This window comes from Chlorocebus sabaeus, chromosome 13 (assembly GCF_047675955.1).
Source record: "Chlorocebus sabaeus isolate Y175 chromosome 13, mChlSab1.0.hap1, whole genome shotgun sequence".
Taxonomy (NCBI): Eukaryota; Metazoa; Chordata; class Mammalia; order Primates; family Cercopithecidae; genus Chlorocebus; species Chlorocebus sabaeus.
In genome coordinates this window covers 3,682,119-3,709,821 of record NC_132916.1, presented here as the reverse complement: position 1 = coordinate 3,709,821, position 27,703 = coordinate 3,682,119, and the positions used below count along the sequence as shown (strand labels likewise).

At 41.0% G+C, this 27,703-nt stretch overlaps 1 protein-coding gene across 3 annotated transcripts in view; it reads left to right on the top strand.

Moving 5' to 3' along the window:
• Nucleotides 1–556: 556 nt before the first annotated feature.
• CEP43 (centrosomal protein 43) overlaps nucleotides 557–27,703 on the top strand; it is a 43,712-nt gene continuing 16,565 nt past the window's right edge. Inside the window, exons 1-9 of one of the 3 annotated variants that reach the window (XM_008007803.3) lie at nucleotides 616–900; nucleotides 1,451–1,504; nucleotides 5,613–5,667; nucleotides 6,134–6,222; nucleotides 6,668–6,805; nucleotides 12,808–12,888; nucleotides 15,503–15,562; nucleotides 24,948–25,174; nucleotides 27,389–27,501. In XM_008007803.3, coding sequence (XP_008005994.1) covers nucleotides 799–900; nucleotides 1,451–1,504; nucleotides 5,613–5,667; nucleotides 6,134–6,222; nucleotides 6,668–6,805; nucleotides 12,808–12,888; nucleotides 15,503–15,562; nucleotides 24,948–25,174; nucleotides 27,389–27,501 — 919 coding nt within the window. In that variant the 5' untranslated portion in view covers nucleotides 616–798. Of the gene's footprint in view, nucleotides 901–1,450; nucleotides 1,505–5,612; nucleotides 5,668–6,133; nucleotides 6,223–6,667; nucleotides 6,806–12,807; nucleotides 12,889–15,502; nucleotides 15,563–24,947; nucleotides 25,175–27,388; nucleotides 27,502–27,703 lie in introns of all 3 variants that reach the window. The other 2 variants (XM_008007804.3, XM_008007805.3) reach the window with 2 other exon arrangements.

Below are 27,703 nucleotides of genomic sequence, written 5' to 3'. Positions count from 1 at the left end.
GGGAGTGGAGATTGCTGCCCCAGCTCGCGCAGCGCGGACCCACCTAACGCCCTCCTCGGCCCTCGGCTCTTCTGGGGCCGTCCCGCCCCTGCACCAGGGCCTAGTGCCTTTCCGGTTAGCCTCGGAGACCCTGGCCGAGCAGTGTCCGTTCGCCTGGCCGGGGGGCCTCAGGACATTATTTCTGGGTGACAACCCGCAGGGCCTTCCGCCCCTCGCGACCTCTCGGGAGTCCCTTCCCCGACGCCCGCGGGGCTGCAGGTTCGGTCTCGGGGCCTCCTTTCCGCAGTCCGCCCGGCTCTAGGCTAGTATGCTTTAATTATGTCAATAATATGACTCCGGCGATCCTGTGCGGCTAGGGAATGCGGCCGTGGGCGGCGGAGTCCAGGCGGAGTCAGCTCTCCACGCGCTAGGCCGCCTCCTCCTCACCGCTCGCCGGGTTCAAAGCTCGCGCCTCAGGCGATGGCGGCCAACTGGTTCGCCGCTGAAGGCCCCGCCGACGCCCCGCCCCCCACGCCTCGACGCCCCGCCCCTTGCGTGCCCACCCGCGCCCCGCAGCCTCGCCCCCAGCGCCCACCCTAAGTTTCGCTGTTCAGTGGGCCGGCGCTCACCAAGGCCGGGTGCCTAGCTTCAACCCCGAGGTCTCCGTGCCCTGCCTCCCGTCGCCAGGGGGCGGGGATAGCGCGCTGGGCGTCGGGGCGGGGCCTTGGCTGCGTCGGCTGCGTAGCGCGCGCGCCGATCGGACAGTGCTGCAGCCGTTGGCCGTTAGAGTGGCTTGGGCGGTTGTCTTGGAGAAGCAAGATGGCGGCGACGGCGGCTGCAGTGGTGGCCGAGGAGGACACGGAGCTGCGGGACCTGCTGGTGCAGACGCTGGAGAACAGCGGGGTCCTGAACCGCATCAAGGTGAGGCCAGAGGCTGGGGCCGGGTCTGGCGGATCTGCACGGCCTGCGTGGACAGCGGTCGTCACAACGGTCGCGGCAAGGAGGCCGCCTCCCTGGCGAGGGACCGGGACCGGGGGGCATTGGGGGCGCGCCCCGGCAGGGCCTCCGTCCTGCCAGCCCCACAGTGGAGGTCGGCTCGTTCGTTCGTTCGTGTGGTCCCGGAGGGCACCGCGGACTGGGGGCGCCTGGTCCATCCCCGGCTGCGTTCCGTGGGGGCGGGACCGTGGGGACTGGGGGCCACACGGGCGGCCCGCAACTCGGCCCTGGAGCGCGGCCCCAGCGTCTCTTTCTCAGACTCAGGCATGATCCGCGGCGGGAAACCAGCGCGTCCAGCCGAAGCCCGGGGGTCACAGAGCTTGTGTGACTGAGAACGTTTCGGAAGGCGTTTCTGGCCTTTGCACCTGCCCACCCAGCTCGTTGGCTTGCTGGTGTTTGTTGCTGGCTAAATGTGAGCTTGTTGTGAAAATTGTCTTGAAATGGTAATTTCTTGTTTCTTAACTTTTTTTTTAAGGCTGAACTCCGAGCAGCTGTGTTTTTAGCCCTAGAGGAGCAAGAAAAAGTAGAGGTATGAAGTTTCCAGATTTTAACATCGTTGTATTCGTTAATACTTAATTTCTTGTTCATTAAAAACCGTCTTAAAAAATAGTTTATACTAACGTATAGCTAGGGATAATTTTGAACTGTTAAGGATTGTATTACTATTGAGAGAGAGCCAAAATTATTTTTTTCGTATAGCTTTTGAATTTGGGGGTAATCTTAAAGTTAAGGTACCACAGTAACTCTGATACCAATGCTAAATCTGAAACAAAAGTTCATAGGAGTTTCTTGAAGAAATGGTTCCATTATCATTGTGTTAAGTGCAGGTTCACTCAGATCTTTTAATAAGCTAATATGTTATTAATTCCTATGAAACGGGGTATGTAGTATGCAACTTTTCCCAAAATTATCTGACCACTCAATTATTTTGACAATGAAAAAGACAGTGATTATTTTAAAAGTGCAACCACTTCTCTGTGTTTACGTGGGTAATTTAAGTTTTTCTGAGTCCCACCAACCATCCTGAGTAAATATTCTGGAATTTGTCAACAGGAATAGAACCATCATCAAAGTCTTAAACTCTTGCTTTATGACAAATCAGTCGCCTGTCCTCTCACTTCGTTAGACCTGTATACCTAATCTCTAATTTCATCAAAATCTTCAGTTATTTGCCCTTTCCATGTCTCTGCAGGCGTCAGTCTTCTCTTGGCGGCGTTTTGTTCTGGACCCTATGGGTCTGGACCCCTAATTACCTTGCCTTACAGTCATATGGGGTCTGGAAGAAATCTCAATGATCATTTAACCCAGCAAACTAACTCTCTTCCCATTTTACACATATGTGCTCCTGGAGAAGAGTCAGTCAACCATGTGGATTGCTGATGTTGCAAATTGGCAGGTACCAACCTGGTTAGGTCCTGAGCAGGCCCAGCAGCTCTCTTCTTCACCCTCCCTGTGCAGTAGCCTTCTGTGTCACCCCTGCTTCCTTCTCTCTGAACACTTGGTCTTGTCGCTTCCTCCACAGGGAAGGTAGAAGCCATTAGATCCTAACTTTGTGTCCTCCTCTCCTATCCCTCAATCTATTGCTCATCTGTGAAAATGCTTACCTGTGTCTATATTTATCTGTACCTCTTTTGTTACTGCTTTAGAAGAGGCTCTGTCCTGTCTAAGAATAATCATTCTGTCTTCTGTACACTTTCAAGTCTTTAATTATTTACTGTATCTTTGACCCCATCCTTTTCTGGTGGCTTTTCTTTTGAGCATGAAAACATGTTTAAATAACTATTAGGAGTAAACTGTTTTCCTTTACTCACATTCTGCTTTTAATACCACTGTGGTTTTTTTCCTTCACAACTTGGTTTGGTTTGGTTTGCTTTGGTTTTTTTGAGACAAGGTCTTACTCCTTTGCCTAGGCGGGAGTGCAGTGGTGCAGTCATAGCTCACTGCAGCCTCAACTCCCTGGGCTTGATTTTTCCACCTCAGCCTCTGGAGTAGCTGGGACTACAGGTGTGCACAACCACATTTTAAAAGAATGTGCATGCTTATTCTATTTATTATGTCCTGGGCTCCCCTTAGTCCCTTAAAATCTTTTTTTTTTTTTTTTGAAACAGAGTCTCACTCAGTCACCCAGGCTGGAGTGCAGTGGCGCGATCTTGGCTCACTGGGACTTCTGCCCCCTGGGTGGGGTTCAAGCAATTCTCCTGCCTCAGCTTCCCGAGTAGCTGGGATTACAGGCACCTGCTATTGTGTCTGGCTAATTTTTTTGGTATTTTTAGTAGAGATGGGGTTTCACCATCTTGGCCAGGCTGGTCTTGAACTCCTGACCTCGTGATCCACCCACCTCAGCCTCCCAAAGTGCTGGGATTACAGGCGTGAGCCACCCTGCCCGGCCAATCCCTTAAAATCTTAAATCTACCACTACCACCCTAAGTAATTTCTTTTGCTGCAGTCAAGAGGAGTCTCCTAATTGTGAGCACATTTTAGTTCCTACCTATCCTAGTTGATGATTGTGGCATTTGACATTCTTTTTTTTGTTGTTCTTTTTTTGAGACAAAGTCTTACCCTGTCACCCAGACTGGAGTGCAGTGGCACGATCATGGCTCACTGAAACCTCAACCTCCTGCCTCAGCTTTCCAAGTCACTGGAGCTACAAGCATACACCATCACTCCCAGCTAGTTTTTTAAAAAAATTTTTTTCATATAGATGGGGTCTCTCCTTTTACCCAGACTGGTCTCGAACTCCTGGCTCAGGCATTCCTCCCACCTCAAACTCCGAAAGTGCTGAGATTACAGGTGTAAGCCACCACGCTAGGCCTGTAATTGACATTCTTGATTCCTCCTTCTTGAAAATGTCCTTGACCTTTGAGACCTTTTTCTGTTCTGTTTTTCTTTTTTTGACTACTCCTTGGTTTGTTTAGCATGATCTTTTTCCTGTACACCTGACTGAGACTTATCTACAGTTGTCATTCTGTACTCTCTCACAGACTGACCTTATTCATCCAGTAACTCCAGCCCTGTAACTTTCATGCATATTTCTCTCCTGAGCTTCAGACCTTTCTGTTAAAGTGCCCACTATATTATGCCCTTAATGGGACCATCATTTATCTGGCAAGAAATCTAAGCGTTTCTTAAGCCTTGCTCTTTTTACTTCCTGCTCAGTCATCACCTGGCTCTGTGTCTGTCAGGTGTGTATCTGAAGTGTCCCCAAGGGAGTGCTCTGCTGCCTCCTTTGTGCTTGTTTTTTCTTTTCCAGATTGCTTTATCCCCTTCCTACATGCCAGCCTCCCTTTCCGTGGTGTCCCTCACCATCTCTCTGAAGTCATTTTTCCACATAGCTCCTAGATTGGCTGTTTATAGTACACATCTGATCTTGTCCCTCCATTCTCTTTAAATATTTCAGTTGACTTAATATCTTAGAATTCCCTAAACCAGCCTACCAACTACCTTTATGATCTCTCCTCTCCTTGTCTTTTATTTTAACAACTTTATTGAGGTATAATTGACCTACAATAAAGTTAAAGTATTTAATATGTACAGTTTGATTTTTTAATAGTTAATTTATGCAGCTGTGAAATGATCACCACAATCAAGGTACTGCACATATCCATGACCTTCAAAAGTTTTCCTTGTGCCCCTTTTGTAACCCTCTCCCCCACCCCAAACCTTTTTAAGAATTATATAAATGGAATCATGTAGTATGTGCTCTTTTTTTTGGTCTGGTTTCTTCAACATAATGCATTTGAAATTCATTCATATTGTAATATGTATTAATAAATCATTTCATTAATACATTGTATAGATACGACAGTTTAGCCATTACCTGTTGACAGACATTTAGGCTGTTTCCAGTTTTTAAGTGTTACAAGTAAGGCTTCTGTGAACAGTCATGTACAAGTCTTTGCTTGGATCTGTGATTTCGCTTGAGAAAATAAGTAGGGGTGAAGTGACTAGGTCACATGCTAGGAATATTTGTGACTTTTAAGAAACACAACTAAATTGCTGTCCAAACTCCTTATGCCATTTTGTATTCCCATCAGCAGTGTATGAGGCTGCCACTGTAGCAGCAATTAATGTGGTCTTAAGGAAGCTTACCATGTGCTACCTATTGTAGCCTGTTCTCAGCAACACTCAGAGGCTTGCTGGTCTAGAAGTATTTTTTCCATACTTATCCAAATAAATGTACAATTAGAAAAATACATTGGCCTATGGGCCACATAAGATCATCTCACATTTCATGGATAAACTGGGAATTACAAGTGTATAATTAAATTCTTGTTCATAATGAGTATGCTATAAATGGTAGATACCTGAGATGACAAAACATCGAACTTCATATATTTGAAATAATAAACAGTTGTTGACATTTAATTTTATTTCACACAGGTATTTGCAAATATTTTCAAAAGCAGTTTATAAAACATTTAAAATCAAAAATAAATACAAATCTTCATGTATGGTTTTGTTATATTAACTTTGAGAAATTACTAAATAGCACAAAGTAAGTCCTGTAGTAACTAACAGTTATAGAATGGATTTTGTAATACCATAATTTTATCGATGAAAACGTTAAACTTTATATTTTGTAGTTGTTTTTAGGGTAAACACAGGACACTTAACTTTTTTTTTTTTTTTTTTAACAGAACAAAACTCCTTTAGTCAATGAGAGCCTGAAAAAGTTTTTAAATACCAAAGATGGTAAGATGTTCAGCTTGTTCTTGTTTATCTCTCTCTGAATTGTTGAATCTTGATACCATTTGGGAGAAATCAGGAATTTCAGGGAGTTTTTTTAAGTCTGCAATTCTTATAGGTCCTCATTTTAAAATATTTCATTGTACAACAGTTGTGTTGCTATTACATATTTTCGTACTTGGGATGTTGCTTAAAGCCAGTTTTACTACAAAAAGCCAATGTTAACTATTAAAAAGCGAAACACTGAAATCTATGAGATGATTGTCTTACAGTTAGTTACAGACTGATGATCCCAGTGAAAAAATTAGAAGATTGAGATTTTCATTATTTAATCATGTTATTCAAAGAAGAAATTTGTAACTTAAAAAATTTAGAAACCTTTCTTCCATAATTTAGTGTATCTATTTCATGTTAATTTAAAAAATTCGGTTTTTAAAGGTTTGCTTACTTACCTTTTTCTTGATCTTTATAGGTCGTTTAGTGGCTAGTCTTGTTGCAGAATTTCTTCAGTTTTTTAACCTTGACTTTACTTTGGCTGTTTTTCAACCTGAAACTAGCACAGTAAGAATAATGATTTTTACATCTATCCTTTGAAACCTTCTTTGATACAAATGAGTCAATATTAAGCTGAAAGTTAATAGAATTTGACAACTGATAGTTTTTTATATTTAGATAATTTTTGGTAGTTGATTATCTGTTTTTCTTAAAAGCCATATGAGCTTTCCGATAGCTGGCACAAGTGTTGCTACTTTGTGTTACTTGAAAGCTTGCTAATAAAAGTGTTACTGTAGGGTTAATTTTGATACGATGTTAGATTGCACCTGTTAATGAAAACGTTGAAAGTAGAGGCTCTGTAAAAGAAATAGGCATAATTTTTTAAAATAGACATTTCATTCATTAGTAAGACGGTCTCTGAGTTTAAAGATGTTTTTAAACTCTGAAAATATTTTCTTTACTCTTTGAAAATAACTTCTGCTATTTTTTTGTGCACTTGCATCTTTTCTAGCTGCAAGGTCTCGAAGGTCGAGAGAATTTAGCTCGAGATTTAGGTATAATTGAAGCAGAAGGTACTGTGGGTGGACCATTATTATTAGAAGTGATCAGGCGCTGTCAACAGAAAGAAAAAGGGCCAACCACTGGGGAAGTAAGTAGAATTCTGTGTTATCTTTTTCTATGTTAATTATTGGCTACTTAGTTTAGCAATGCAGATTAGTGCATATATAGTAAATTAAGGTTTTCATACTGGAAGATATTCCTTAAAAACGAAATGAAATGCATTCAGATTGTATCAATGCAAATTTTAATGAAAATTAGGAATGTGCTGACTCTTGATTCTGTGGCACATCTGTTCTGGTTTTTGATCCTCAAGAGTGTTGGGTCATGAGCTAAACTGTCTGGAACAAATCCCAACTCCTCGTTGCCTCGCTTGATCCTCCATTCATTTCATACTGTGTATGAAGTGGGCTCTGCCAGGCCCTACCTCGGTGTTCTGAGACTTCTCTGCATAAGCCAACAGAAGCACTCAACTTGCTGTTATTTTTATTAAAACATCTTAGTTAAATATAAAAGGGCTGATTTATAGGATAGTTAATAAATTTTTGGACTTAAAGGCCTCTTTAAGCCTAAAACTAAGCTGTTGATTTTGCTTTAAACTGTTTAGAAACAGTTCAAACTTATACTTTTTTGATTAGTAGTACTTTTCATACTCAACCTTTTTTTTAGAAATTGTGCTAATGAGATTAATGATCTAATTTTTATTTTCATGCATTAATTTTACATAAAGGTACTCTGTTTTATAGACATAGGTAACATCTGTAACTGTTACAGATATTTGATTAAATGTGATCTTTTAGTCCAATTTATAGGTAAGAATGTGGAGGGCTATATAGGTTTCCTACTTATTTTCTTTGGTGAATCTCAGAGGATACTTTCTATTAGAATTTTTGAAAATTGATAAAGCTTGCCTGAGTACTAATATATATAAGGCACAGTAAATAGACTTCGTGGGTACCATAAGATAAAATATAAGAAACTTCTGTGTCTCTGAAGAGTGCAAAGCTATTTAAGCTATAAAATGTGCTCAAATAAGGAAGTTAACATTTAAATAACAGTTTAAGATTATGGAGGAATTGTCATTTAACACATTATTTGCAAACATTTTATGAATAGTTTAGAGGAGGAAGCGATTGTCACATGCCAAAATTTTATTGAAGTCAATTTTAAAGTGAGAGTAGGATGTCAGTTGTGGGGCGAGGATTGGGAAGGGTGTTCCGAGAAGTTGGAACAGTGCCAGTCAAGTGTGGGAGCAGGAGAGCATAGCCAGATCCCGGGCTGGCTGGGAGTGAGGCGGCTCGCCCAGAGCACAAGTTGTCACTTCAGCTTGTGCATATAATTTCATTCCTTCATTTATCAATATTCAGCAAGCTTTTATTGTGTGCTTATTTGATAGATACTGTGCTGGGGACTAGGCAATCAAAAACAAAGTAAAGAACCCAGTCTCCTGGGGCCAGCAATCTGTAGGTCATGATGACCTCTATTGGCTCTCCCCTCTTGGCTTCTGTGCCCTTGAAGAACTCACTTCTCTTTCTAACTGCCCTTTCATTTTCTTTTCTGTTTAATAGTTGTGCTTTGGCTCACCTCATTGCAGTGGTGTTTATGCACATTTTTGTGTCTAGATTGATCTTTCTTCCTTAACATACCACTAGCATGGACTCTGGAACCAGGTTACTTGGGTGAAACCCCAGCTCTGCTACATTCTAGCTCTGTGAGCCTGCAGTCACTTAGCCTCCGTGTGCCCAGGTTCCTTATCTGCAACATGGAGATCACAGAAGTATCATGCCTATAGGTCTGGAGGGGATCTAAGGAAGCAAGATGTGTGAAGCTTTGAGCACAGTGCTTGGCACGGAGGACTCTGTGTGTCATTATAGTAGGCATCAGTGGATTCAATTAACTGCGAATTGAAAATATTCGGATTGGCTGAGCGCGGTGGCTCGTGCCTGTAATCCCAGCACTTTGGGAGGCCAAAGCGGGCGAATTATGACGTCAAGAGATGGAGACCATCCTGGCCAACATGGTGAGACCCCGTCTCTACTAAAAATAGAAAAAATTAGCTGGGCGCGGTGGTGTGCGCCTGTAGTCCCAGCTACTTGGGAGGCTGAGGCAGAATTGCTTGAACCCAGGAGGTGGAGGTTGCAGTGAGCCGAGGTCGTGCCACTGCACTCCAGCCTGGCGACAGAGCGGACTCCATCTCAAAGAAAAATGTTCGGATACAATACAACAAAAGAATGCAAATCTAGTATAAAACTATTTTTATAGCATTTACATTGTATTAGATATAAGTTATTTAGACATGATTTGAAGTACATAGGTTATATGCAAATATGTCATTTCACATAAGGGACTTGAGCATCCTTGGATTTTGGTGTCCACAGTGGAGTCCTACAACCAATCCCCTGTGGATACTGAGGGACGACTGTATTAGTATTACTGTTTCTTGTTATTGTATGGATGACTGTTTAAGTTCAGTGTAGTCTGCCTAAGTCCAGCTCAGTCCTTTATCCTAGCTCCAAACTAGAATTTCCAGCTCTTCACAAAACATACCTCCCCAGATAACCCAATAGTACATTCGAATCCTGTGTGGAAAAACTTACTTTCTTCTCTTTACCTCTAAAAAAGTAAAAACATAAAGACAAAAGCAAATCCCACCTTACTCCCTGCAAATAACCCTCTTCCAGTTCTTCCTGCTCACTTCTCTGTTTTCATTGATTCTATTCCTGTGACTCCTTGGTTTCATCCCAAGGAGCCGACTGTTCACATGTGCTCTAGATTCAGTTATTCTGTCAGGAAGGATTCACTCTCCACCTTGCACCCAGTAGCTTTGGTAACAGGCTGTGGAAGAAAGAGGAATTGCTGGAGGGCTTTCTGTTCTCTGCTGGGTAAGATGTGTACCTCAAAATGACACCCAGTAGCATTCCTGTGTAGTGGGTGTGATGTGAAAATGGACACAGAATCGCTGTTCTTCAGTACTCCATTCTGACTCATGGATTTGAGACCTCCCCTGAAGTTTGCCTTGACTTTTTTGTAGCTGTGATTCTGTCAAATAGACCCAGGATAGGAATTCTGTATCCTCAAAAGGTAGTTGTTTTACTCCCCCAAGTTGCTGAACCGCTAAGTTGGGCATCTCATCTCCATTTTTTGCTAGTTTTCCCTTCCTAGTATCTGGGTATTTAATTTTAATAGTTTGTGTGTATGTATATAAACAAATAGATAAATTATTTAAAATAGAGATCTCAAAGATGTATGTTTTGGCTCTTCATTATTTATTAGTGTTTTCTATTACTTTGGAAGAAAACCTGTCGTTTATAATGAAATAAAATATTAGAGCTTTTATTAGCTTTTGACTTTGGCTGTAGAAAACTAGCTATAGGTTAAGTTCACTAAACTAAATGACTGATACTTTTTACCACAACTGCATTTTAACCACCTCAAGAATTAGGTTGCTATGCCCCACCCGCTTTAATGTGACTTTGGTTTGATTTTATTGGATGCTCCCCAGCCGTAGGTAATTAAAGCCCTTTCTTGTTTTCTGAGCCCCTCGGATCATTTTCATCTCCTTCAGCACCTCTACCATGTAGGTCCTTATGTCTGTCCAGGGTCATTTCTTCTTAAAGGTTCTTACGCTTTCAGTCTGTCATTCACTGTTGCAGAATTATTTTTAAACTTCAGCCCTTCCTCTGTTCCTTTCTTCTGTACGATTGTAGTGACTGCACTGCCGACTCAGGAGTCCCAGATTCTTCAGCCCTTATGAAATGTTCTGTGTGATGTGGCCTTAACCTTTCTTTCTAGCCTTATGCCTTTCTTTTTTTTTTTTTTTGAGACGGAGTCTCGCTCTGTTGCCCAGGCTGGAGTGCAGCAGCCCCACCTCCCAGGTTCATGACATTCTCCTGCATCAGCCTCCCTAGTAGCTGGGACTATAGGCGGCCACCATCAAACCTGGCTAATTTTTTTTTTAATGTATTTTTAGTAGAGACGGGGTTTCACCGTGTTAGCCAGGATGGTCTCAATCTCCTGACCATGTGATCTGCCCACCTCGGCTTCCCAAAGTGCTGGGATTACAGGCGTGAGCCACCACGCCCGGCTGGCATAGTGATTTTTAACATACTGTTCACAGTCAGTGGAAGCCTTTGAAAATTCGAACAGGAATACCCATTTGGAAGATTTGTAGAGGTTGGATTGGTAAAATATGGAGAAGTTAGCAGACTAGAAGGAAGTGAAACACATAAGAAGGCAAATCTAGACAAGAATGGTAGCAGTAAGAATAGAAATAAGTGGACATACAGGCTGGGCATGGTGGCTCACACCTGTACTTCCAACACTTTGGGAGGCTGAGGCAGGCGGATCACTTGAGGCCGGGAGTTTGAGACCAGCCTGGCCAACATGGTGAAACCCTGTCTCTATTAAAAATATAAAAATTAATGTCAGGCATGGTGGCTCATGCCTGTAATCCCAGTGCTTTGGGAGGACAAGACGGGTGGATCACCTGAGGTCAGGAGTTCGAGACCAGCCTGGCCAACGTGGTGGAACTCCATCTCTACTAAAATCCAAAAAAATTGGCCAGGTGTGATGGCTCACACCTGTAATCCCACTTTGGGAGGCTGAGGCGGGCAGATCATTTGAGATCAGCCTGGCCAACATAGTGAAACCCTGTCTCTACTAAAAATACAGAAATTAGCTGGGCATGGTGGCGTGCACCTGTAGTCCCAGCTCCTCAGGAGGGCGAGGCAGGAGAATTGCGTGAACCTGGGAGGTGGAGGTTGTGGTGAGCCAAGATCACGCCACTGCACTCCACAGAGCAAGACTGTCTCAAAATAAACAAACAAACAAACAAACCAAGAAATTAGCTGGGCATGGTACTCGGGAGGCTGAGGCAAGAGAATCGCTTGAACCTGGCAGTCGGAGGTTGCAGTGAGCCAAGATCTCGCCATTGCACTCTAACCTGGGCAACAAGAATGAAACTCAGTCTCAAAAAAAAAAAAAAAAAAGGTCGGATGTGGTGGTGCATTCCTGTAATCCCAGCTGCTTGAGAGGCTGAGGTGGGAGGACCACTTGAATCTGGGAGGCGGAGATTGCAGTGAGCCGAGATCCACCACTGCATTCCAGCCTGGGTGACTGAGACCCTGTTTCAAAAAAAAAGAAAGATTAAGAAAGAAAGAAAAAGAAATGGATAGATTAAGATGACCTTTTAAGAATCAACAAGACTTGGTAAACTAATATTTTGGCATGGGGCAGGGTCATAGAAGGCAATATGAGAAAAGAAAAGCTCTCAAAGGCCAGTTTAAGGATTTTAGCCTAGAAAAAGATAGTGTCACCACCAGAAATAGTGGGACTGAAGAGGGAGAACTGAAGTTATGAAGAGCAGCACATTTTCCTATTTAAAAAGTTACTGTCAGTCATAAAAGGATTTTTGTAACAAACAGCCAATAGTTAATATGTACACAGTGTCATAGAGCTTGTGCTGGTAGTGGATGAATTGTAGGAAGTGATTTTCATTTAAGAAACATTTTAAAAACCTCCTCCTTGGCATTAACCACAGTGCTCAGAACCCTGTGGTGACAGGGCACTGGGCAGCAGACACAGATGACTCCTGTGGAAGCCGGGCTAGAACAGGTGTGGAAGTCGAAAAGTGGAAGAGTGTACTACTATTTGAAGGGGTAAAGTATTTTTAATGAAAATTGTTATTTAGTATTTTTTCTTGAGATAAAATGAAGTAGGGAAACAAATTCAAGGAGGGCGAAAAGTAGATCTTAGAGAATTATAGGATATTATTTGTCTGGAGAATAGGGAGAAGGGAGGTGAGGAAGTAAATGCTGGAATGGTAGACCTGGGACAGATTTCAGTGGAGACAGTATCCTGTTCAAAGTGAATGAATGAAATATTTTGCAGGTAATTAGAATCTAGGGATGTGTAGAAGGTTTTTGAGGGGGTAAAATTAGAGGAAAATCTAAAAAGAATGGTTACTTTAATAAAGAAGAAATAAAATACCAACATTGTGTAGTATTTCTAAATGCTAAAATTCTATTGGAGTATAGTTGGTATATTCGTGTTTTATTTTTAAATGTATTTTAATTTTAAACTAAAATATTTTAGGGTGCACTAGATCTATCTGATGTACATCCTCCACCAAAGTCACCAGAGGGAAAAACCAGTGCACAGACAACATCAAGTAAGGTGAGTGAGCTGAGAACCCAGAAGTCGTGTCTGGACTCAACTCCAGAGGGCTCTGCTCTTCTCTCTCTAGTCTTTCTTGTTACAAGTTGTATTGTTTTATAACACATGGGCTCTTTAGTTTCTTGAAGATGCTTTTTTTCCATTAAGTATACATTAAAACAAATTTTTTTTTTGCTTTGTTGGTGGTGGTTTGACATTTGTATCGTAGAAAGGAATGTGCTGGTAAGTAACAGAGTCAGAATATTTGGATTTATTTGGTACTTTGGACATTTTTCTCCTATTAACAAGAGGATTTACTTATTTTTCATTTATAAATTCCTAGCTTGAGAATATTAAGCTAGGAATATGTATTACAGGATATAATATTGAATGAATATTTTAGACTTCTAGATGGGTGATGAGATTCAGAATTGTAAATCTTGATGGTTTTTAATATACATGGGCTGTTTTGATAGAATTTCTAAGAAAATGTATGTACTTTGGCTACATTTATGTGTGTATGCATGTGTGCATCTGTTTGTGTGTTTATGAGTTGTTAAAAGTAAGACTTGATTTCAGAGGTTAAGCATAAAGAAAAAAAATGAGCTATACACTTTGAAGTTAAGATCCAGGATATGTAGGAATGGATAGAAAGATGATTGTCAGGACATTTGTTTTCTCAAGAGTGTAGCTTGAATTGGTGGTCCCAGGCGGTCTTATCAAAGGATAGGTTTGGGTCTGTCTTAGTCTGTTCAGGCTGCCAAGTACCATAGATTGGGCAGCTTACAAACAAAGTTTTCCTCACAGTTCTGGAGGCTGGAAGTCCAAGATCACGGCATCACTGTGGTTAGGTCTGGTGAGGTCCCTCTTCTAGGTTGCAGAGAGCTGCCGTCTCATTGTGTCCTCATGTGGTGGAAAGAGGGTGAGAGAGCTCTCTGGGGTCAGGGCCCTAATCCCATTCACAAAGGCTTCACCCTCATGATCTGCTCACCCTTCAAAGGCTCCACCTTCTGATACCATCACATCGAGGGTTAGGATTTCTACATAGGAGCTGGCGGTTTGTGGACTACACAAACCTGCAGCCCATGACAGGTCAGGTTTGTATTCTTTGACTTTCCCTTTGATTTTCATCCCATAAGAACAGAGTGATGCTGTGGAGTCCATTCCAAAAGATGAGGCCCCATGTGGGTTTATGGTGGTGGATCGACTCTCAGATATAGTTGCATCTTTTTAAATAGATGAAATTCTAGAGCGTAGTGATTATACTGCAAGATTCCTTTCTTTTTTAAATGTCTAGGCACAGAACATTGCTGAATGATTGCTGTTATTTTTTGCTTGTTCTTTGATGTTGTTTCTCCTTTTATTTAAGTTTGGAAAACTAAAGGAATTTTATACTTTATTTCTAACCAAGGGAACAACTATTGTATTGTTTATGGTTGCTCCCTCTGAGATTTCTAGTTGGTGTAGGGACGGCCTGTTTTTAAATTTTTTTTTTCCTAAATACTCATAGGAGGCTATAACCCCAAAGACAGAATAAGGTCATGAGTAAGTTTTTAAAATTTCTTTAAATTAATTGCAAATAAAACAGCCTATGTAAGTAAGCTTTACTTTTCATGAAAATATCTGGCTTTAGAAAAATTAAAATTAATGAATATTCCAAAATACTTATCAGTACCTATAGCATTTGACTATTTGGAAGCTCTTTTTAGCAAATTATTACTGTGTTTAAAGCAAATTAGCAATCCTAACCTTCTACATATAGGGTATGTCTTCTGGGTAAAATATTAAAGTCTGTTTTATGTACTCTTTTTCTCTCTACATACATTTTAAGATCTAGAATTAAAATGAGAATCTCAGTGTTTTAGGTCAGTCAGGAAATGATGCTGTTTTTCCAGAGAAGCGGGGACTGTCCTGAGGCTGCTTTTGAGAACAGCGTTTGTCCTAACAGCCGTCTCTGCTTCTCCTGCTGCCATCCTGTTATATAGTTGAGTCCCCATTTCTCAGGTGGCCTCATAAACCCTTTTCAGAAACACCCTAGATAGTCCTTGTGTAGGGTTGCATCTGTTCTAAGATAAACGCTTATTTTGACACGTAAAATGCAATTTCTCTAGTACTAAAGGACCTGGATTTGGGATCCAGTACTTTCCCTAACCCCTTCTTGCTAGCTACCTCCTACTGCCACCTAATCAGCCTTGAGGGCCCATGGGGAATGCTAGAAACTCTCCAAGAGTAGCATCCACCCAACCTTTAGGAACCAGCTTTGTGTGCTCCTGAGAAAGATCAGATGAGGTCAGGACAAGTCTTCAAGGAAGTTTCCTAGGAACTCAAGTGAGGCTTATTTAGTATGCTGCTAAAATGTAGCATGAAAGGTGATTCTCCACCCAGTAGAAGCTGAGCAGGTGGAGGCTGCAGTATCTGTGTTTGACCTGGTAACTATTGGAAACAGTAAACATGAGGTAGATCACTTTAGGAATAGAGTTAAGAGAGGACCAAAAAAGCAGGCCTCACAGAACATATTCACTAGATGTTGCACTTCTGAGACATTTTTCAATAGGCATCTTTGTTTGGTAATGAGTTAATTTATTTTTAAATATTTCTATTTTGTGGTAAAATCTCATTTTATTCTCATGCTCAGATACCAAGGTATAAAGGACAAGGTAAGAAGAAGACAAGCGGGCAGAAGGCTGGTGACAAGGTAACACGCATGAGGGCAGAGGAGAAAAGCAGCCTGTGGGCATCAGGTCTCGACTCTGGGGCCTCCTGGAGCACTGGGCTCCTGTCAGGTTGGGTTCTCAGTTTTCTTATGAAATGTCACTTGAGGCTGGGCACAGTGGCTCATGCCTGTAATTCCAGCACTTTGGGAGGCCAAGGCGGGCGGATCACTTAAGGTCAGGAGTTCGAGACCATCCTGGCCAACATGATGAAACCCCGCCCCTACTAAAATACAAAAATTAGCCGGCGGTGGTGGCACATGCCTATAATCCCATCTACTCGGGAGGCTGAGGCAGGAGAATCACTTTAACCTAGGAAGCGAGGTTGCAGTGAGCTGAAATCGTGCCATTGCACTCTAGCATGGGTGACAGAGTAAGACTCTGTCTAAAAACACAAAAAAGTAAGGATGGCATGAAATAAAAAGTAAATTTCACTGTCAGCTTTTATCCAGGTGAAAATCATACTGTCAAATCTTAAAACCATGCTCTCAGTTTTACTTTGAAAATTCCTGTTTTGTTGGCAATTAAAAAAGAGTTGAAAATACGGATTTTTCTTTTGAATGGATGATTAAACACATATTATTAACATTGATTTTTATCTGAGGAAAATAGAATATCAAACTATTTTTTGGATAAGTTCCCATTGATAAATTAAAAATTAAACTTATTTCCTCCAAGACATTTTTGTGTTCTGTCATTTTTCGGACAATTGCACATTCGTGACCCTTTATTCAGGGCCCCTGCTCACAGTAGACTGCTGGGGGCCAGTGCTGCATACCACCAAGGCCTTGGCTGCTTTCTCCTCCTCCCTTAAAGATTGAAAAAATTGACTAATCTGGTAGATTAGCTGCTTATGAAATTTAAATATTAGAAGTTTTAGAAACATTATCAGTACAGTTTTTACATCTACTTAGGATAAGACAAAATGTTTAATTTTCAGTTCTGTGAGATTCATTAGTCCTATGTTGAACTTCGGTTATGTATAAATATTTTCACTAAGTTGAAAATCTTCAAAATTAAAGCTTTTTAAAAATTCCACCTGTTGTGTTAGCTGGCTTTAGTTCTAGTAGTTTCAAAGGTAAATTCCTATTATTGTATTCTCTTTGTTCACACTGTTCTTTATGTGTTATTAAATAAGAAGATGCTCTAAAATAATGATTAAGTTTTTTTTTTTTTTTAACATTTACATAGTGAAAGTTATTGTGTGTCAGTGCTTTGGACAACACATGTAACAGTTCTCACTTAAGGAGTTTATAGTTTAATTGGAGAGATGAGACATACCTTAAGTAAGATATAAAACTTAATAGATGTTAAAAATCAGTTTCTTGGACTTTTCTAAAATTTAAAAGCATATTTTATAGCATTAAGCGTTTATAATCTTATTGCTGTTGTGGGTTTTAAACAACTTAAACATTTTCAAGAAATTTATACATAGAGCCTAGGCGTACTAGGAGATGTGGTTTTCACTTTGTGTGATGTGATGTAACTGTGAAGGGCCAGACTTTTACTTTCGCTGTATTTTGGGCAGAGTGTAGTGTGTGCCCTGACTTGAGAGGGGATTGAAGAACCTAGATGGGCCCATATCCCAGGATTTAGTCCATAATTTGGGTCTCTTCTATTTCATTGTTATGTTCCTGAGGCCAGGATGCTTCCTCAATTACTTGGAAATCTTTTTCCCTGTACATTTCTGATCTTGTTTCTGAACTGCCTTGTGAGAAGTCTGTATTGTAGCCTGTGTGTCCTATTGCCAGCGTTACTTATATGGGTAAGCCCTTAGCTCTTCGTTCCCCTGCCTTTCTGCTTTGCCTTGTGCATGCAGTAAGTTCCTAGCAGCCTTAACATTCTCAACATCTTCCTCATCCAGATGCTATGTTGCATGTGGTTGAGGTTGTACACAGCAAGACTCCAGATGGAGCCATCCACATGGTAGGTGAGTGGCGCCTCCCAAGGTGTGCAAAGCCATCGTGGGAGCCCCGCCTGTCCTGCAGACGTGAACTGGGCATGCGATGCAGGAGGGCCAAGGGTACCGCTGCTCCCGGAACTCTGGAGCACTGATCAGGAGTGTCGCATGTGTCCAATTGCTTTCGAATGCAGGAGGGGGCAAGTACTAGTGGTTCATTCAGAGATCCTGGGCACTTTCTTCAGGGAAGCTATATTCATATTATAAATAAACTTTAAAAAATCATTAATATGTATAGTTAGAATTGATTTGTAGGGTTTTTGAACTGATATAACTTGGGCAAAACTGAAGTTCTTATTTTTATTGTTGCTGAGAGACAATAAAGATAAAAATGAAGGTTACAGATAAAAGATTTGGCATACAAGGAGTATAAATATGAAATGGGAGGGCAATTTTTAAATGAATTAATAATTTTGAAATATATATTAACACTTGTTGACTTCCAAAGTGTCATCTGTGATAATTTATCTCATTGTATACCATTTCATTGTACCAAACATCCTAATTGTTTGGAAAAAAAAAAAAAAGTATCAGAAAATTATAACAGACTTTTGATAGGCCCTACTAGCTTAGGTTTTTACCATTTGGAAATGTTGAGTAAGATTTATATTTTTTTTGTTTTTAATATTTAGAATTAGTTGCTCTTTATCACTATACTAAATGTAATATGAAAGATCATCCTTTCTTCTTACAAATAGTTTTCAGGTGTCTTTTTCTTTTTAGAGACAAGGTCTCACTCTATTGCCTAGGCTGGAGTGCACTGGTGTGATCATGGCTCACCACAGTCTTGTCCTCCTGGGATCAAGTGCCCACTTCAGCCTCTTGGGTAGCTAGGACAACAGGTGCATGCCAGCACACCTGGCTAATTTTTTAAAAAATGTTTTTATGTAGAGGCAGGGGTCTTGCTCTGGTTGTGCATTCTGATCCTCAACTGTGGGTCTCAAGTGATGCTCCTGCCTCGGCCTCCCAAAGTGCTGGGATTACAGGCATAAGCCACCGTGCCTGGCCCAGTTTTCAGGTGTTTTAAAACTAATATGTATTGAGATGCTTTTTCACATCACATGTAGGTTTTGGGGCATGTATGTTTTTGTATCTTTGGCACTCAACCTCAGGATTTTCCAAACCAGATGTTATCATTCCCTATCACACTCCACACCATCCTGAATGAATGGATACGTGGATACATGAATGTTCCCATACTTAGCCCTTCCATTTCTGCCTGGGCAGCTCTGTAATCCTAATCATTCGAGATTCTAGACTTGCCATCTTGGCACCACTTGTTAACTGAACTCCATGAGCTGCTGGTTGGGTAGGGTGGGAGGGCTGAGGATGTAGAAAATAGAAAAGCTATTTATAGGGTCCTCTTTAAGTCTTACTCCTAAAGCTAGAAAATCATGGTTCTATTGTGATCTGTAGGAATTACAGATTGCTTATAGATGGAAAGGGTAGAGTTTCTCTAGAAGCAGTTGAGTTTTTAGAAAGGTTTGTTTTGTGGTCCTGGAATTTTACAGTATTTACTTTTCTAGGTGAGCAAATTAAACTTTCAAAATATATATCTGTTAGAACTGTAGTAAAATTACTTCTCTAAATAATTCATTAGTAAGTCATGGATCGGAAACTGTCGTTGGCAGAGAGGGAGGTGGGGGACAGAGGCATGGGTGGGGAAGAGAATTAAATACAGGCAGTCCTCATATCTGCAGGTTTCACACGCATTGCTTTCACACCTGCAGATTCAACCATGTGTAGATGGAAAATGGTTAAAAAATAATAATACAAATTTTATTTATTTATTTATTTTTATTTATTTTGGTTTTGAGATGGAGTCTCTGTCTGTTGCCCAGACTGGAGTGCAGTGGCGTGATCTCGGCTCGCTGCCAGCTCTGCCTCCCGGGTTCACGCCATTCTCCTGCCTCAGCCTCCGGAGTAGCTGGGACTACAGGCGCCCACCACCACGCCTGGCTAATTTTTTAGTAGAGACGGGGTTTCATTGTGTTAGCCAGGATGGTCTCGATCTCCTGACCTCGTGATCCACCTGCCCTGGCCTCCCAAAGTGCTGGGATTACAGGTGTGAGGCCCTGCACCTGGCCAATAATAATACAAATTTTAAAAGAATGGTATACAACTGTCTACATAACATTACATTTATTAGGTATTACAAGTAATCTAGAGATGATTTAAAGCATATGGGAGGATGTGTGTAGGCTATATGCAAATACTGTAGCATTTTATATGAGGGACTTGAGCATCCTCAGACTTTGGTGTCTGCAGGGGTCCTGGGTACTGAGGGACAACTGTATTGCATGAATTTTTTGAATACTTTTGCAACACCATAGTATTTCTTTGACTGATGTTTCTCCTACATGAACAGTTTGGAAAAAAAATTTTTTTTTTTTTTCAGGTTCTTAAGACAGTCTGGTGATACAATTTAGTTTTTGACTACTGAAAAATTAAGGTTTTTCACTGTGAAACTTCTGTAGTGCTGCCTTTTTGTTAGTCCAGAAATGATTGGCTTCTTTATTATATGAGTGTACTGTTGGATAATTTAAATATATGCTAAAGCTTTCTTATGGCTGCACTGTAATTTCCCATAGAGCTTATTATTAGTTTTGAGCTCCAGCCAAGAGAACTTAATGACCGTTGTAGTGCTGTGCAATAAGTCCTTCACTTTTATGAAAAGACAAAACTTGTTTTAGTTTTTTGTTATAAATAAGTTGATTTGTTTCCTTGGGCTGATGTAATATAAGTACCAATATTGAGTGTCTTAAAACAACACATGTATTGTGTCACAGTTCTAGAGGCTTAAAAATGTGAAATCAAGGTGCCAGGAGGGGTGTGGCTCCTGTTCTAGCTTCTGGTGGCTGCTAGACTCACATGCTGTTTGGCTTGTAGATGGATTACTGCAGTCTTTGCCTCTCTCTTCACATGGACTTCTCCCTGTGTTTCTCTGTGTCTCTTCCCCCCAACAAGGATACCAGTCATTAGGTTAGGACCTAGGCCCACCCTACTCCTGAATGAGCTCATCTTAACTAAATACATCTTCAGTGACACTTTCCAAATAAGGTCACAGTCTGAACTACTGGGAGTTAGGGGTTTCAACGTATTTCGTTTGTGGGATACAGTTTGACCCATAACTTTTGTGCTTGTCCAGAGAATGAATTCTAAGGCATTGCCATGATATATGTGTGTGTGTGTGTGTTTGAGATGGATTTTCTCTCTGTTGCCAGGCTGGAGTGCAGTGGTGCGATCACGGCTCACTGCATCCTCCAACTTCCTGGTTCAAGCGATTCTCCTGCCTCAGCCTCCTGAGTAGCTGGGATTACAGCACGTGCCACCACACCCAGCTAATTTTTGTATTTTTAGTAGAGACGGGGTTTCACTGTGTTGGCCAGGATGGTTTCGGATTTCCTGACCTTGTGATCTGCCTACCTCAGCCTCCTAAAGTGCTGGGATTACAGGCGTGAGCCACCAGGCCCAGCCAGTGTATATACTTTTTATTTATTTATTTATTTTTATTGATTTATTTTTTTGAGATGGAGTCTCACTCTGTCACCAGGTTGGAGTGCAGTGGTGTGATCTCGGCTCACTGCAGCCTCTGCCTCCTGGGTTCAAGCGATTCTCCTGCTTCAGCCTCCTGAGTAGCTGGGACTACAGGTGTGTGCCACCATGCCCAGCTAATTTTTTTTTGTATTTTTAGTAGAGACGGGGTTTCACTGTGTTGGCCAGGATGGTCTCAATCTATTGACCTCGTGCCCACCTTGGCCTCCCAAAGTGCTGGGATTACAGGTGTGAGCCACCATCCCTGGCCTTATATTTTTTAAATCATATTTCTTAGTTTTTAAGCAATACTTAACCTTATTTAGCTTCATTTTGAATCTTCAACTTAGCTAAATCCAGGTGATATAAAACCCAAGTAACTGAAGTTTATGTACGTAACATAAGTTCGTCTTAGCTCATGATAAGGGTTTTTAAAGCGGATTCCAGGGTGTACATACGTATACAGATGGTCCCCAATGTTACAACGGTTTGATTTATGCTTTTTCGACTTTATGATGGTACAAAAGTGATATACATTAAGTAGATACCATACGTTGAGTTTTGATCTTTTCCCAGGACAGTAATCGGTGGTACGATTCTCTATTGGGGCGGGGCAGTGACCTTGAACCATGGCTTCCAGTCAGCCACATGGTCATGAGGCAGTCTGATGCCAGGGGACTGAATATCCAACATTTTTTGGATGTTGTGTTTTTGCACTTCATCATGTCTATGAAGTGCCCATTTTCAACTTTGTGATATTTTCAATTGACAGTTTATCAGGTAAGGCCTTTTGTGGTTTGAGCATCTGTGTACACGCATACATCTGCTGTATACTTGGAGGAACCATTGAAACTGCTCTCAACGTTTTCAGTACTTTGGTTTTAATTTGCAAAATGTGTTGATGACAAATATTTCTCCTCTTTGTGTAGATTTTTTAAGTAGTGAAGTTTATTAGGAATTAAGTTTGGTGAATAACCTAGTTGGGTAATGATCTTTTGGCAAAAAGGAGCCATAGTTATAAAGCAGTAACGTGTACTGTGTGGTTTAGAACTTGATTTTGAGAGCAGTTCCAAAGCAGATTGTTTCAGAATTTATTTTTACTTCCTGGATTAAGAGAACTATATTTTTAAAACAAAATAATTATGTTATGTTTACAAGTATGTGTTGTGTAATATAGTAATTCTCTGTAAAACTTGTCTTCCTAAAACTGGTCTTTCTGTCTATAGCAGGGATATTGGTCAAACCTGTCAAAAAATAATCATGGATACCTATTAGTTGTTCAGCTTTGATATTAGATAGTTCATTATGTGGATTTCAGTTACGTTGGCAGTGTGAATTCTTGGGGAAATCAGAATAATTATTGTTTCTCATAATGTTGCTTTACATTTACATTTTTCAGTTTCTTTCATACCAGTTATTCTTTGGCACTTTCTCATGAGTGTTTAGAAGGGGAATCTGTCATGGCCACAGGCTCTGTCATTGTACATATGTTTAAATGTCACATCAGGGTATTTATTTCCAAATGCATATTCTTCTAAATAAATCCATTATTAAAACAATGTAAAAATCAGAAATTACAACTGGTGTGAATTACATAATACTTTTCTATATTTGATAATACCAGGAAAACGTCAAGAAAGTTGTTAGGAAATTTTTGAAAGTTTCTGCCTCTTTGAAAATATGTTGTCTAAAATTATAACTTGGTATTTATTTTTTCAGACATCTCTTTATAATCATTAATTTATATTAATAAAATGGAATGTATAGCTCTCTAGAAGGCACTAAATTTGCACAGCATGTATCTTGCCTACTGTCAACTAGTCAAGACCTCTACCTGGTGTAAAGATGTAAACGTATATCATAAGACATGCATAATGCATTCTGTCTGTACTCATATGAAAAGTGAAACCATCCTTCAAGAACATCTTGTTTGATGATGTCTAACCCAGACTTTAGTCACCATGGTTCAGTAGTTACTACTCTTTAATTTTTTCTCAGCCATCCATCCCTTCTTTCTTAACTCCTAGATATAATTTGGTCTGAAAAATACGAATCTAGTTCAATTCTTGAGGAAACTCATGCCTAGGAAATTAATTTGCTTAAGATTATATGGGCCGGGCACGGTGGCTCACGGCTCACGCCTATAATCCCAGCACTTTGGGAGGCCAAGGCAAGTGAATCACTTGAGGTCAGGAATTTGAGACCAGCCTGGCCAACATGTCGAAACCCCATTTCTACTAAAAATACAAAAATTAGCCAAGCATAGTAGCACATGCCTGAAATCCCAGCTACTCAGGAGGCTGAGGCAGGAGAATTGCTTGAACCTGGCAGGCAGAGGTTGCAGTTAGCCCAGATCACCCCACTGTACTCCAGCCTGGGTGACAGAGTAAGACTCTGTCTCAAAAAAAAAAAAAAAAAAAAGATTATACGACTGGGTGTAGTTTGTGCCTGTAATCTCATAAACTCAGCTACTTGGGAGACTGAGGCAGGAGGATTGCTTGAGCCCAGGAGTTTTAAGACTAGTCTGGGTGACGTAGTGAGACCCTGTTTCTTAAAAAAAAAATGCAGTTAATAATTTTGGACTACATTCCAGATTCTTTGTTTCAGTTGAGTGCTTTTTCTAGTACTCCACAGGTATTTTACACAATACTGCTCTCTTTAGTACGCAAGGCTGAATTTTGGGAAATTGCCATTTTTAACCCATAAAGCCCACAAATTTATTATAATTTAGCCTAATAGCATAAATATTGAGTTAGCCTCTGGAATCAGGCTTTGACTTTGATATTGACCTTACCACTTAACTACCTGGAGACTTTGACAAGTGACATAAATGTCTGTCTCTGTGTTTCCTTATTTATATCCACAGAGATAAAGCTATCTCCAGATCACAGGGCCATTTTGAAGATTAAATGAGATAAGGTGAAGCATTTGAATGTTCACCATAAATGTTAGCTGCTTTTTATTATTACTAGCATTATTTATTTTTTCATTATTATTAACATAGACTCGTCTAAGGGCAGAAAGAAATCTGACCAAGAATGGAGTGAAAGTCAGCTGTGAAGGTTAGGACTCCCTGAAAACAAGAAAAGAAAAGTGGTAACATCACTCTATATTCAAGCGCATGGATGAGGATGATTCGATTCAGAATTTTTTTTATAATGTTGATGTTAAGATACGTAGAGAAATATACACATACACACACACAGATATATATGTCCATGGACATCAAAATAAGTATAGGTTAGGAAGTTACCCTGGAAGTCAGAATTGAGATAATTATTTTAATTAGCAAATATTTATGTTAGAAACACAAGTGGTGGAAGGCAGTGTCTTTCACCTTGATGCCTGTTGTGTTTAGCACTGGATGGAAAATGGCTATTTTTACGGATGACTACTTTAATGCTTGGTTTATTCATATGTAATCTTTCTTTTCTCCTTTAATAGTAATCGTCTCTCCTGTTTTCAAGTTGAAAAATGTATTAATTTAAGATAATTTATAAAGCAATGACATATGGAAGAGGATATGGGAAATTGTTTCTCAATGGGAAAGTGTTTATAAATGGGATAGGTATACTAAAGGTATTTCCATTTAGGGAAAGAGGAAAGGAATGGTATTAATATATTTCTCTAATATTTTTCCCCCTTTGAAAGTTTGCCATGTTAGGAATCCTGGGGATGGAGTGATGAATCATGGCATTGCTCTGCAGTTCACACTGCTGGGAGGTGCCCCCAACACACACACACCCACACACGCACACACACAGAGGTTGCACACACACAAACACAGGTTTCCCTTTGCTCATGAGACTTCTTTTATTATTTAAAATATCTTAAAGTTTTATCTCACCAAGGAGGCCTTTTCTCTTTCTTTCTAGAAAGCCAACAATGAGGCCAATCAGAGTGATACAAGTGTCTCCCTGTCAGAACCCAAGAGCAAAAGCAGCCTTCACTTACTGTCCCATGAAACAAAAATTGGATCTTTTCTAAGCAACAAAACTTTAGATGGCAAAGACAAAGCCGGCCTTTGTCCAGATGAGGATGATATGGAAGGAGATTCTTTCTTTGATGATCCCATTCCCAAGCCAGAGAAAACTTATGGTTTGTGAGTAAATAGTTTTTGAACTATGAGACTGGGGGTTTAAAAATAAATGTTTTCATTTTATAGTTAAAAAATAATGAACTATGGATGGTTTATAATTATTGGATCCATAAATCTAACTATGCATTGTTAATGCCTTTCATGTTGTAAAACAACCCCAGGTTTTAGAAAAACCTAGACATGATTTATTCTAACAGGTAAGTGTAGATTGTCAGCCACTTGCCAGGGCTGTTCCAGGGTGGGGTACAGCAATGATAGAAGAGGGAAGACTCTTGCCCTCAGGAAGCTCCCGCTCTGGCAACAGAGTCAGGCAGTGAGGGTTATGCTGCGGTGTGTTGGGTGATGAGAGCAAAGCAGTGATGGAAGCCCAAGTATGTGGTCAGGGCAGGTGCATGTCAGCTGTCCAAATTGGTGGGGGCCTCACTTGGAGCTGCCCAGTGAGCAAAGAACTAGGGGAGATGAGGGAGTTGCCATGGGTTGATGGAGCTCTGGGGAGAGGAAACAGCAGACAGCAGGGAGGTGAGGGGGGGCGCGTAGCAGAGAGAGCAAGATGGGGATCAGATGAGGTGGACTCAGATGAGGGGCTGGATGGCTTTCCTTTGAGACTGGAAGCCCTGAGGATCTTGATCCGGCATCCATTACAGAAGGATCCCAGGGTTGCTGAGGAAGGTTGGACTTGGAGTTTCCAGGTAGGAGGCCATTAATGATTATTCAGGTGAGAAGTGATAGAAGTGGTGGGGAGAAATAGGTGGGTTTTGGAAGTATTTTGAGGTTAGATGGAAAAGGATTTGCCAGTAAGTGCTAGAGAAAAAAGTAATATCCAGAGTGGCATCATGGTTTTTAGCCTGCAAAACTAGAAGGTTGGAAACCCATTAGATGAAGAATGGCAAGAGGAAGAGTGGATTGCACAGACAGGTGGCATGAAAGCCTGGAGGCCCCTGTCGCTGTGCTAAGTTAGAGAAGATTGCTAGTGGAAGTCCGAAGTAGGCTTTTGGGTATATGAGTTGGGATTGGGAGAGGTCTAGGCTGGAGATGTAAATTAGGAGTCTTCAGTTTGTAGATAATGTGGGTGTGGGAGACTACAGAGGATCACCAAGGAAGCAGGTCCTGCACACCTTGAGGCCAGAGTAGGGAGCTGGAAGCAGTGGAGGAGATGGAACCAGGAGAGTGGTGTCTTTGGAGGTGGCGGTAGGGAGGAGTAGCTGTATGATGCCATTAGATTTAGCCATCTGGAGGTCAGTGATGACCTTGACACAGTTTTGTTGGAATCGGGGTGTGAGGCAGGTGAGAGAATTAGAGTGCATTCAAGACAGGAAAGGATTGTAGATGACAAATAGTTTTCTGATGAGTTGTAAAAGTGTACAGAGGAACAGGGTGGTGGCTGGAGGGGTAGGATTTAGGGCTGAAAACCGTGTTTAGGTGGGAGAAAGAACAGCATGTATGCAGACGAGAACTGCTCAGCTTTAAAGATGGAAGAATTAATGATGTAAGGGAGTGAGAGGAGAACTCCTGGAGGGCTGCACAGCAATGGAATCCCATGCAGGGGCTTGTGTTTGCTGGAAAAGTGGAGAGCATGTGGGTCCCGTTGTAGGCAGGGGGTGGATATGATGGTGGCACCTGTACAAGCTGTCACCTTAGTTCATAGTTGAGTGAGGATGGAGGACGGAGGTTGGAGATTTGAAGAGAGTGGAGAAAGTGTGAAATCTTTCTATAACAAAGTAAGCGAGAAGGGACTGTGGAAACCCAGGGGGTTGTTGGGCAGTTTCAAAGGTACCCTTGAGGTTAGTGGTCATGACTTTAAGGGGAGTTCATCAGCATGGCTGTTTGTGGCTTCTGTAAACAATATTTAATCTGAGAGGTGGCACTTATTTGCTAATAAACTCCTATATTGTCCCTTGGCTGCATGTCTGGGTGATGGAAAAGGGCTTCTGAAAAAAATCACAGTGCAGAGGTCAATTTAGTTTATAAGATTATCAAACAGAATCCTAAAGAGAGGTGAGCTGATTTCTTACACCCTGGCTGTGCTGATTGTGGTTGATCTGTAGTTTGCACTCCCTTGGTATACTTTATGGTTTTGAATTTTTAAAGTCTATATTCTTGATTTCCAGCCACTGTGCATATAAAGTATCTTTAAGTTGCTTTTGTTTCAGTGGCAGAATAAAAGTGTTTAGTGGCAGAACATAAGAGCACCGATTAACTGTCCTTGTTTCTTGCTAGGAGGAGTGAACCTAGGAAGCAACCGGGAAGCCTGGCCTCGCTCTCGGATGCACCCCCCTTAAAAAGTGGACTCAGCTCCCTGGCGGGGGCCCCTTCCTTAAAAGACTCTGAGAGTAAGTGCCCAAAGATGTGGGCTTGAATACTCGGGATATTTTTTCTCTAATTAAGCACTCTGTGATTATTGTTGATTTTTTTTTTTTTTTCCAGGAAAATCACTAAAATAACCTATAATTTTATCACTTGGAAATCTTTCCTGTTAATGTTTTGTTACTTCTAATGTGGTCATATTTTATATGTTGGTTTGTATTCTGCCCC